Source organism: Scyliorhinus torazame, chromosome 9 (genome assembly GCF_047496885.1).
Source record: "Scyliorhinus torazame isolate Kashiwa2021f chromosome 9, sScyTor2.1, whole genome shotgun sequence".
Taxonomy (NCBI): domain Eukaryota; kingdom Metazoa; phylum Chordata; class Chondrichthyes; order Carcharhiniformes; family Scyliorhinidae; genus Scyliorhinus; species Scyliorhinus torazame.
In genome coordinates this window covers 269,769,073-269,781,801 of record NC_092715.1, presented here as the reverse complement: position 1 = coordinate 269,781,801, position 12,729 = coordinate 269,769,073, and the positions used below count along the sequence as shown (strand labels likewise).

Genomic DNA, 12,729 nt, shown 5'->3' with positions numbered 1-12,729 from the left:
ATTTGTCCGGATTAAACTCCATCTGCCATCTCTCCGCCCAAGTCTCCAAACGGTCTAAATCCTGCTGTATCCTCTGACAGTCCTCATCGCTATCCGCAATTCCACCAACCTTTGTGTCGTCTGCAAACTTACTAATCAGACCAGTTACATTTTCCTCCAAATCATTTATATATACTACAAACAGCAAAGGTCCCAGCACTGATCCCTGTGGAACACCACTGGTCACAGCCCTCCAATTAGAAAAGCATCCTTCCATTGCTACTCTCTGCCTTCTATGACCTAGCCAGTTCTGAATCCACCTTGCCAGCTCACCCCTGATCCCGTGTGACGTCACCTTTTGTACTAGTCTACCATGAGGGACCTTGTCAAAGGCCTTACTGAAGTCCATATAGACAACATCCACTGCCCTATCTGCATCAATCATCTTAGTGACCTCCTCGAAAAACTCTATCAAGTTAGTGAGACACGACCTCCCCTTCACAAAACCATGCTGCCTCTCACTAATACGTCCATTTGCTTCCAAATGGGAGTAGATCCTGTCTCGAAGAATTCTCTCCAGTAATTTCCCTACCACTGAAATAAGGCTCACCGGCCTGTATTTCCGTGGATTATCCTTGCTACCCTTCTTAAACAGAGGAACAACATTGGCTATTCTCCAGTCCTCCGGGACATCCCCTGAAGACAGTGAGGATCCAAAGATTTCTGTCAAGGCCTCAGCAATTTCCTCTCCAGCCTCCTTCAGTATTCTGGGGTAGATCCCATCAGGCCCTGGGGACTTATCTACCTTAATATTTTTTAAGACACCCAACACCTCGTCTTTTTGGATCTCAATGTGACCCAGGCTATCTACACACCCTTCTCCAGACTCAACATCTACCAATTTCTTCTCTTTGGTGAATACTGATGCAAAGTATTAATTTAGTACCTCGCCCATTTCCTCTGGCTCCACACATAGATTCCCTTGCCTATCCTTCAGTGGGCCAACCCTTTCCCTGGCTACCCTCTTGCTTTTTATGTACGTGTAAAAAGCCTTGGGATTTTCCTTAACCCTATTTGCCAATGACTTTTCGTGGCCCCTTCTAGCCCTCCTGGAATGCTAATGGAATATTATTTTTATTTCAGATGGTTCCCTGGAGTGTAGATAATTTATGACGGGTTGCATTTATTCCTACCTGAACAGGTCATGGAACTTTGTGTATACAGATGATGTAATTAATGGGAGGAGCCAGGTCTGTCTGTAATTTTGCAGCCTGTTATAGGATTTTAAGTTGAACAGCAATTTTGCCAAATGTTGTTAGGGTGAGCAGAAGTATACTGGATCTGCAAGGACCGATACAGATAAGCAAGTAATCTGCTTGATTAACTGTATTTATAAGTGGCATTTAAACTGTATTGGGTTGCTTACTTGGAATTAGTGGCAGGTGTAGATAGTAAGTTCAAGTTTTTTCCTTTCTTTCCTTTTTATTTAAGAATTGTTTAACTTTTAATTGTAAAGCTATTTCTTTGATGTTAATGTGGTCAATTCTGTGTTTAAATTAAAGTTTGTTTTAACATAAAAGATTTCTATTGGTCAGCGTCATCACTCGTGGGGTGAAGTATCCTTTCCTCGCAGTTTTACAAATTGAACAATGTCAGGGATACGTGTCCGGTATCCACAGTTTCCATTAGAAATGTATTTTTTGCCCCTGAATTGGAAAAAAATAATAATTGGGTACTTTAAATTTATATTTAAAAAAAGAAATGTATTTTTGATGAAATCACACCTAACCTCCTATCCCTTGCATATTTCCGATATACAGATGATATGTTTGCTATTTGAATCTGCCACTGCATGGAAGAACTTCCTTACACACCTTAATGGGCTTGATCCTCCTCTCAAATTAACCTTCAAAATGGAGCAGTCAAAAGAGCTCTCTTTCCTCGAGCTGCTAGTTGAAAAATCTGCCAATGGGTTCTCTACACAAGTGTAGCCTACCTTCACTAGTTAATATATACGTTAGGATTCTTACAGTTCCATGCACTATAACACTGGCCTTATTGGCAACAGTGCAAATAGGGTCCAAGCCATTTGCTCACCGTGCAAGCTTGGTGCTGAAGTAGGGCACAAAGCTAGTATACAGTACAATGGCTACCCTGATCAGATCATCGCTCACTGCATATCATGCAACTCATGAATGGCCTTAAGGCTGCCACTTTCAGTTGTGAAGTGTCCAGTCTATCTCAGCTTACCATGGAAGGGTAAGATATCACAAAACTTTAAGCAATGGGTGAAGCTAACAGTTTCACTCTGCTAGTATGCAGTGGCAAGACGAGCGGTATTCTCCACTAACAGAATTCTACCATTCTCAGCCAAAAAGATGTTGTGCCGATCACACAATGAGCAATGTGATATCTGAATTTCAGTGCCGATGTGATGCCAGCCATCTAGGTCATACATCTCGATGATTGGTGGATCATATCAAACAGCACGTCTCTTTGACTGTTCGCAACGGGCAGAGAGCTGACTGTACCCAACCATCCTGTGCTTGCAAAACCCAAAACAGTGTCCAAGGTTAGATGTGATTTTGCAATTGGACAACATCTGCTAAATAATCCAGAGTTACACTGCCTCTTTTTTCAGCAATACTCTAGTTCTGTACTACCAAACAACTATTTGTTTTAAAATACTTACAGATCAGGGGTAAAACTTTCATCCATATGAATTACAGTCTCAGGAATCATATCTTCTTCTGATGCAGTCTTCTGAAGTGTGTAAAGTTCCTGGCTCATGTAACTCTGCTGGTTATAAATGTGTTCATGACATGGTGCCATCTGTTTCACTGTATTCACATCGACATCAATGTGTGTGGTTGGGTATGGAGCATACATAATCTGACGGAAAGGCAGCACAAAGCTACCAGTAGCATCCTAAGAAAGTAAAAATTCACATTGGTTGTAATCAGAAGCATCAATTCTAAATAATTACTTTCAGTAATGATTGAAGATACATTTTAAATTTACTGAGTTCTTAACTCCACAACTCCATTTAATCTTTGTCAAAATTGCAAACATAGGGCAGGGTTTTCCGTTTGGGAGACTATGTTCTCCCGCCGGAGCTGAATTGCACCTGATTTGCGCTCCCGATTCCCAATCCTTTGCCATACAAATTTTTTGCATGGTGAGCGCGCTATCGGGCCGCCAGTTTGAGCAGTGGCCTAATAGCGAGGTCCTGCGACTGCTCTTCCCACCCCCCCCTCTCCCTAGGATTTTCTGGGTGTAACCCCCCCCCCCCCCACCAGAGGCCCCCTAAATAAAGGGACCGCCCCACAGAGAGCTGTAAATAATGTTATGGACCAGGGTTTAGAGAACCCCAAAGTGCATCATGGAGTTCACCTGACCCACAACGTTTAATAGATTGTGGTATGGGGAACACACGGCCCACTCTACAGGTGTGGTACAGCAGAAATCGAGAAGTATTTTTTAAAGCAAAACAATGTTTATTCTATGAACTCAAGTTAACCTTTTTAAAACACAGTGAACATCTTAGCAACCATTAATTCAAATCTAACCCCCAAAGAATACAACACCAAGTAATCCTTAATAAATTCCCAAACAACATCCAGAAGACAAAAGAAACACCTTTTAACAGAAGCACATCCAGTTTAAATTCACGACTAAGAACATTTATAATTCTGAATTCACCAAATGATCAAGAGATAGTCTTTTCATGGCAGAGAGAACAGTACACCTGCTTTGTCTGGCTTCAGCTCCAACACTGAAACGAAACCAAAAAAAACACAGACATACCCAAGCTTTTTGCAAAGTGAAACTAAAAGCAGAGCCAGAGGGGAGTTCCACCCACACTCTGACATCACTGCAGTAACATGAGCAGCCAAACATTGTCATGACACCTCCCCTAAGAAAAAAAACCCCATCAACTTCAAGATGGTTTCATTTTTCACCTTCTCACTATCCTTTAAGAAATGCACACAGTAAATATACTTTATCGTTTCAAAAAACACACGCAAACAGGTATAATATTATAGTCCTTTTTTTTTGTTCTTTTCCTCCAACTGGAATCCTTCTCGATTGACAGATCTTTGGACAAGAAGGTCTCTGCACAATCCATCCATTTCTCTACGCCACGGCTTTTCTCTTTAAAGTCAAATACTTTCGTTCAATCTGATCACAGAGTCCCTTGTAATTCCCCAACGCATGAGCATTGGTTATCACAGCTTTCAGGCAGTCAAATGCCTTTTGAAACTCCGCTGTCCACTGAAATTATTGACGTGTCTTCAGCAAGTCCATCAGTGGAGTAACTACACTACAAACATTTTTCACAAATGTTCGATCAAATCCACTCATGCCCAGAAATTTCATTATTTCCCTTTGTGATGATGGTATTGGAAACTCCTGAATAACTGTTGTCTTCACATCCCGTGTGACCATTCAACCCTGTCCGTTTGTATGGCCAAGGAAAGTGACTTGGGTTTTTCCAAATTCACTTTTGGCTAGGTTTATCACCAAACCCGCCTCTTGAAGTCGATCGAATAATTCCATCAGATGTTTTAAATGACTTTGTTAGTTAACAACTGTGGCTGGGGCGTTTTTCATGCCAAATGGCATAACTTTGAATTGGTATATACCATCCGGAGTCACAAAAGCTGAAATCTCCTTCGCCCTTTCAGATAAAGGTACCTGCCAGTAACCTTTAAGTAAATCCAGTTTGGAAATAAAAGCTGATTGTCCCACTTTCTCAATGCAATCCGCCAAACGTGGGATAGGCTAAGAGTCCGTTCTTGTAACTGCATTAACCTTTCCATAGTCCACACACAACCGTTGGGTACCATCTGGTTTAGGTACCATCACTATGGGTGAGCACCCACTTCAATTATGCCATTTTTAAGCATATCTCGATCTCTTTGTTAACCTGTGCCAATTTTAAAGGGTTAAGTCTATATGGTTGTTGTTTGATTGGAACAGCATTTCTCACATCTACATCATGTATAGTCATTTTAGTACTTCCCAATTTATCTCCACAAACTTGCCCACGTGAGATCAATAACTCTTTCAGTGTCAGTCCGTTTTTCCTCTGGACGATAACTCAACAATTTATCCCAATTTTTAAGAACATTCTCATTTTCCAATTTAATTTGAGGTATGTCAAATGCAGTCATCTGGATCTGGTTCGTCACTTTGAGTTAGAATCATTAAAACCTCCTTTTTCTCTCCTTCCCTTTCAAAGTATCTTTTAAGCATATTCACATGACACACTCGGTAGTCTTCCTTCTATCTGGCGTTTTTAACCACATAATTCACCTCATTTAATTTCCTTTCAATCTGATATGGCCCACAAAATCTTGCTTTTAAAGGTTCACCTACCACTGGTAACAATACTAAAACTTTATCTCCACTGGCAAAACTACGAACTTTGAATTTCTTGTTCGCTACCTGTTTCATCACATTTTGTGAAACTTTTAAATTATGTCTTGCCAATTCACTTTGGGTAGGGTGCTCTTTCCAAGAGCCTGTGCAGACTCAATGGGCCGAATGGCCTCCTTCTGCACTGTAAATTCAATGATAATCTATGATTAATCTAGGACAAAGGTTCGGCACAACATCGTGGGCCGAAGGGCCTGTTCTGTGCTGTATTTTTCTATGTTTTTTTGTTCTATGTTCACCTGCTCTATTTAATCGTTCCCTAAAATTTGACACGTAATCCAATAATGTAATTTCCAATTTCTCACTCACCAATTTTTCCTGAATCAATTTAAGTGGTCCTCTTAGCTCATGACCAAAAATTAGTTCAAAAAGACTGAAGTTGGTAGACTCATTAGGTGCATCCCTAATTGCAAACAGTACGACTGGAATTCCTTTATCCCAATCCTCTGGATAATCGTGAAAATAAGCCCTCAACATTGTCTTTAATGTCTGATGCCACCTTTCTAACGCTCCCTGCAATTCTGGATGGTACGCAGTTGATTTAAATTGTTTCACTCCTAAGCTATCCATAACTTCTTTAAATAACCTTGAGGTAAAATTTGATCCTTGATCCGATTGTATTTCTGTGGGTCGTCCATATCTTGTAAAGAATTTAAGCAACTCCTCTACAATCTTTTGAGCTGTAATATTACGTACTGGAATGGCCTCTGGAAACCTAGTAGACACATCCATTACAGTCAAAAGATATTGATTCCCACTTTTCGTTTTAGGAAGCAGTCCTACGCAATCAATTGGAACCCTTGTAAAAGGTTCCTCAAATGCTGGAATGGGTATTAAGGCCGCTGGTTTTATCACTGCTTGAGGTTTCCCTATCACTTGACATGTGTGACATGATTGACAAAATTTAACTACATCTTTATGTAGTCCAGGCCAATAAAAATGTTTTTGTATTTCAGCTTGAGTTTTCCTTATTTCCAAATGACCTCCCACTGGTACCTCATGTGCAACTCGCAACACCTCCTTTCTATACCCTACCGGCAATACTACTTGATGAACTTCTGCCCACTTTTCATCCGCCTGCATATGTAAAGGTCTCCATTTTCTCATCAAGACATCACTTTTATGGTAATAACACTCTGATATACACTCAGATTCCTCTTCCGTGTATGATTTCTGATACATCCATTTTATTTCTACATCTTTCTGTTGTAACTCCGCCAATTTTCCTGAACTAAAAATATCCGCCTCATCCTCCACCTGTTCTTTTCCAACCATCTGATCAAAAAGCGTTTCTGATAATTGCACTTCAACCTTTATCTTCACTCTCTGATTTCTCCTCTTGTCTTAACCTGTGATTTTGCGACCTTGTTACTACACAATCCGGAAAAATCCTAGGATATTCGTCCTTCAACACTTCAGTTGTCTGATTTTCCACTGGCTTATCAACCACACTAGGCATCACTCCCACCTGCGATCCAGCTATATCATTACCCAAGATAAACTGTATTCCTGGACAAGATAGTTTATCTATTACTCCTACTACCACTTCACCACTCTTCACTGGACTTTCCAATCTTACCTTATATAATGGAACACTACTCCTCTCACCCTGAATTCCACATGTTACCACCTTTTGTGGCAATATTCTTCCCAAACTACATAATTCCTCATCTCTTACCATTAAAGATGGACTAGCTCCCGTATCTTTTACAATTGTGACTTCTTTACCTGCTCCTCCTGATACACATGAGTAAACTTTACCCACACAAGTAAGTTCTTTAAAGGCACCTTAATATCAATCACCTCTTGATCAGACTGTACAATCTTTTGCACCTCCTTCGCTTCACTTGGGCTTTCCTTTATCACTTTAACAAACCCCACTGTCTTTTCCTGTTTTACCACATCAGCCTTCCCAGTGCTTTTCTCCAACCACCAACACTGTGACTTTACATGGCCTAGTTTATTACAGTGAAAACATTTGAAACTTTTCATTTCTTTTCCACCCTCCTGGATTTCTTTTTTAGTCTGAGGTACAGTCCCCTTATTATCTCCCATCAGATCACCTTTGCCTTGAGTATTTCTCATGTCCCCAGTTTCTATCACTCACCAGCTGAAACTGATGTCGGAAACCAAGCTTTCATTTATGAACTAATTCCTAATCATCTGCCATTTCTGCTGCAAATCTCACAGTTTTAACCCTATGCTCTTCCACATGAGTTCTCACTACATCAGGAATTTAATTTTTAAACTCCTCCAAATGCATAATTTCACTGAGAGCTTCATACGTTTGGTCTATTTTCAAAGCCCTTATCCATCTATCAAAATTACTCTGTTTGATCCTTTCAAACTCCATGTATGTTTGACCAGGTTCTTTCCTTAAATTTCTAAACCTTTGTCTGTATGCTTCAAGCACTAGTTCATATGCACCTAAGATGGGGTTTTTTCAACTCCTCATACGTCCCAGATGCCTCCTCCGGTAGTGATGCAAACACTTCACTAGCTCTACCTATCAGCTTTGTTTGAATCAGTAATACGCACATGTCCGGTGGCCATTTCATTTGTTTAGCTACCTTCTCAAATGAAATGAAAAAGGCTTCCACCTCCTTCTCGTCAAACCTTGGCAATGCTTGGACATATTTTAATAGATCCCCACCAAGCCTTCCGACTATGACGCTCTTTCTCACTATCCTCATCACTATCATCCAACTGTACATTTCCCTTTACGTCTGCCAATTTTAACTGACTGTCATGTTTCATGGCCATTTTCTGAAGTTCAAACTCTCTCTCTTTATCTTTTTCCCTGATCTGATTCGCCCTTTCTCTTTCTTTTTGTTCTGCTAGGGCTATTCTTTCTTTTCTCCTTTTTCTCTCTCCTTTCCTTTTTCCTCTCTCTCTCTTTCATATTCAAGCTGCTTTAATTCTCTCTCATGTTCCATTTGTTTAAGTTGTAACTGAATTTTTGCCATTTCCAATGAGTCAAACTGTATCTCAGGCAACTTTAAATGCTTAAGCCAGCACCATAATTACCTCACCATTTCACATTTTGTCAGGTAATGTTAACTGCAATGTTTTTGCCAAATCTAACAGTCTGCTTTTAGTCGCTGTCCATAAGGTACTGCGCGTGTGACCGTCTCCACCCCCAAAAACTTCAGAGCCTCTGAAAGAGCCATTGCCCACAACACACTCCCCACTTAAACTGAAATACCACACCTGAAAATCAACCACAATATGCTCATCCCCTCACTCTCTTTAAGTTCACTAAGCCAATCCAACGGATAGACTTTTATCCCCCTCGAGCCCCCAATTTGTTATGGGCCAGGGTTTAGAGAACCCCAAAGTGTATCATGGAGTTCACCTGACCCACAACTTTTAATAGATTGTGGTATGGGGAGCACACGGCCCACTCTACAGGTGTGGTACAGCAGAAATCGAGAAGTATTTTAAAAGCAAAACAATGTTTATTCTATGAACTCAAGTTAATCTTTTTAAAACATAGTGAACATCTTAGCAACCATTAATTCAAATACAACCCCCAAAGAATACAACACCAAGTAATCCTTAATAAATTCGTAAACAACATCCAGAAGACAAAAGAAGCACCTTTTAACAGAGGCACATCAAGTTTAAATTCACTGAGAACATTTATAATTCTGAATTCACCAAATGATCAAGAGATAGTCTTTTCATGGCAGAGAGACCAACAGTACACTTGCTTTGTCTGGCTTCAGCTCCAACACTGAAACAAAACCAAAAAAACAAAAGACATACCGAAGCTTTTCTCAAAGTGAAACTAAAAGCAGAGCCTGAGCTCAGCTCCACCCACACTCTGACATCACTGCAGTAACATGAGCAGCCAAACATTGGCTAAATGAAGAGACCCTCTAAATAAAGAGACCCTCTAAATAAAGAGACACACCACAGATTCCCGAAGGCAAGCCCCCATCAGGAAGCCCCCCAGAAGAGAGGCCCCTGTTTGGAAGCCCCTGGACAATACACCTGTTGGTTCAGGCAGAGGAAGTATCACCTGTCAATTCCAACAGAATTAAGTGTTTTCCAATCATTTCCCTTCACAGTTGAGTGACTCTGGAATGATCAGCTGTGAAACTAACAGCACTTCACTCTGAAGTGGTACAGGAGCTGTCAATCAAAGCTTGACGTCTATAAACTCAGGGCTAATTACACAGCTGACTACTCCAAAGTTACTTACTTAACTCTAAAGTGGTCTAGAAGCTGTCAATCAAAGCTGGATGTCTAAAAACATTGCTTTTTCACAGCTGTCCACTTCAAAGTCACTCAACCGTTGAAAGGAGATGAATGGAGCAATGTTGAGAGCTGAGGGTGTGTTGAAGCTGTCAATCACAGCCTAGTAAAATCAATATCAAAGAGAAATGAATGAATGGCTTGCAGATTAAGGTGTGGGGGGTTTAAACTCAGCTGACTGGTTTTCTCTTTCCTGGAACTGACAGGTGCTGCTTCCTGTGTAGGAGCCAGCAGGCGTATTTTCCACGTGAGTGTTAAAGGAGTGGCTTTTTTCTCATTGCCTTTGTCTGGACTGCTTTCCAGCTTCCAGATAGGGGTCTCCCTTCTGGGGCGTTTCCTGACAGGGGTGTCTCTTTTGGGGGGTCTGTGGGGACATCTCTTTATTTGAGGGGTCTCGGAGGGGGTGGCGGGGTCGATTTGTTTAGGGGGTCACTGGGGGTTAATTTATTCAGCGGGTCTCTATTGGGGGGGTTCTATATTTGGGGGGCCTCTGTAATTAGGGTGTCTGGTGGAGGGGGTGGGTCTGGTAGTGGTAGTGTGGATAGGTCCTGCATTGGAGGGGGGGGGGTCCTCTGATGAACTTTGGAGGCAACTCCTTTAAAGAGTTACCCCCCTTGGCCCAGCATGGATTGGCCATGCTAAATTGCCCATAGTGTCCAAAATTGCCCTTAGTGTTGGGTGGGGTTACTGGGTTATGGGGATAGGGTGGGGGTGTTGACCTTGGGTAGGGTGCACTTTCCGAGAGCCGGTGCAGACTCGATGGGCCGAATGGCCTCCTTCTGCATTGTAAATTCTATGATTCTATGATTGGCCCTACCCGAGGCCCACTGCATCAGGGCCAGCACCAATTCTCACCTACATGATTCCCAGCCCAGAGGACTGCAGAATCACGTGGGCCCGGAGAATATGGCTCTCAGCCCGGTAATTCGGTGTAAATCGGTATTAATTATCCCGTTTTCTCCCCGCCGCTGAATTCTCCGCTGCATCGGGAACTCCACTACCCGCGGTGCAAGGCGGAGAATCCAGCCCATAATTATTGTACTGGAAAATATCTCAAAAATTGCAACAGGTTCAAAAGTTTGTTACTTATGTGATTCTAAAATCTTGCGAGATTTATTTGATACTAAAACAAATATGCTTCACAGCGCCAGGGTCCCAGGTTCGATTCCGGCTTGGGTCTCTGTCTGTGCGGAGTCTGCACATCCTCCCCGTGTGTGCGTGGCTTTCCTCCGGGTGCTCCGGTTTCCTCCCACAGTCCAAAGATGTGCAGGTTAGGTGGATTGGCCGTGATCAATTGCCCTTAGTGTCCAAAATTGCCCTTAGTGTTGGGTGGGGTTTACTGGGTTATGGGGATAGGGTGGAGGTGTTGGCTTGGGTGGGGTGCTCTTTCCAAGAGCCGGTGCAGACTCGATGGGCCGAATGGCCTCCTTCTGCACTGTAAATTCTATGAAAACTATTAAATTGTTTTAGCTGGTTTAATCCAGTGGACTAAGATCAAGAAAAATTATAACTGAACTACTGTAGGGGCGGGGGAGGGGCAGCTCCTGACCCGAAGCTTCCAAATATTCAGATTTTATCTATTAGTTCATTTTTCTCTTTTAATTAACTCTCATGCTACTTTTAAATATTTATACAGTGATCGTGATCGTGCCATTATCGTTTTAGGTAGCAAGCACTAACTTTCACAAATATAAGGAGTACCCAGATAAATGTTAATATTTTCAAGAGGCTCTCCCAAAAACCTTTGGTGTTCACAGATATATAACTTGCTCCATACAGCAAAATTATGTATTTTTATATTCACAGGATATATTCTGGGTAATTTCCATTATTGGCTATTAATGAATCCACTTACATGTGGAGTGATATCGAATTCTTACTTATTGTCTGACAATCACATCAATGATACAAGATCAAATACCAGATATGTGCAATAGAGAGCATTCTATCCGGCTGCATCACAGCCTGGGATGGGAACTGCTCAGCCCAAGATCGCAAGAAATTGCAGAGTGTGGTGAACTCAGCCCAACGCCTCACGCAATCTTGCCACCCTCCCATTGATTCGGTCTACACCTCCCGCTGCCTCAGGAAGGCAGACAGCATTATCAGAGACCACTCCCACCCAGGCATTGCCTTCTTCCAGACCCTTCCATCAGACAGAAGGTACAGAAGTCTGAAGACTCGCACATCCAGACATAGGAACAGCTTCTTCCCCACAGCTACAACACTCCTCAATGACTCCCCCTCGGACTGATCTGTTCCCTGTAAGAACACTATTCATGACGCTCTATGCTGCTCTTGCTCATGTATTTACTTTGCTTGGCCCCTTGTTCCGCACTGTAACCAATCACCGTTTGTCGATGTACATTTGTCAATATTCTCTGTTGATTATTCTTTTTTGTCTACTGTGTACGTACTGTGTACGTTCCCTTGGCCACAGAAAAATACTTTTCACTGTACTTCGGTACATGTGACAATAAACCAAATCAAATTAAAATCTCAATTTTATGGGCAGCGCGGTGGAACAATGGATATCACTGCTGTCTCACGGCACCAAGGTCCCAGGTTCGATCCCGGCTCTGGGTCACTGTCCGTGTGGAGTTTGCACATTCTCCCCGTGTTTGTGTGGGTTTTGCCCCCACAACCCAAAGATGTGCAGGTTAGGTGGATTGGCCACGGTAAATTACCCCTTAATTGGGAAAAATTAATTGGGCGCTCTAAATTTATAAACAAAGAAAAAAAATCTCAATTTTATTCAGAGAAACAGTAAAGATAAGCAACTTTGTAATGCATTCTCCATAACACAGACCATACTTTTTGACAACTGCTACAGTGATCAGTATACAAATAAAATGGTGTTGTTCCGTGCATTCACAGGAGACTGAAACTAAAAAAAAACTTCCAAGGTTAAAACTTTATGTACCTACATGGAGATTTGAAAATTATGACGCACAACAGCCAGTAAACATCAGCAATGACTACTGACTGAAGATTTTTATTCATGCGGATATAAAATATACATCATCCAATAAAATGTCTTCTGAAAGT

At 41.7% G+C, this 12,729-nt stretch overlaps 1 protein-coding gene across 4 annotated transcripts in view; it reads right to left on the bottom strand.

The window, feature by feature from the left end:
• The window catches only part of c9orf72 (C9orf72-SMCR8 complex subunit), a 66,668-nt gene that overhangs the window by 7,932 nt on the left and 46,007 nt on the right, over positions 1-12,729 (bottom strand). For all 4 annotated transcript variants that reach the window (XM_072517490.1, XM_072517493.1, XM_072517491.1 and 1 more), the window contains exon 7: positions 2,672-2,907. In XM_072517490.1, coding sequence (XP_072373591.1) covers positions 2,672-2,907 — 236 coding nt within the window. The remainder of the gene's footprint in view (positions 1-2,671; positions 2,908-12,729) is intronic.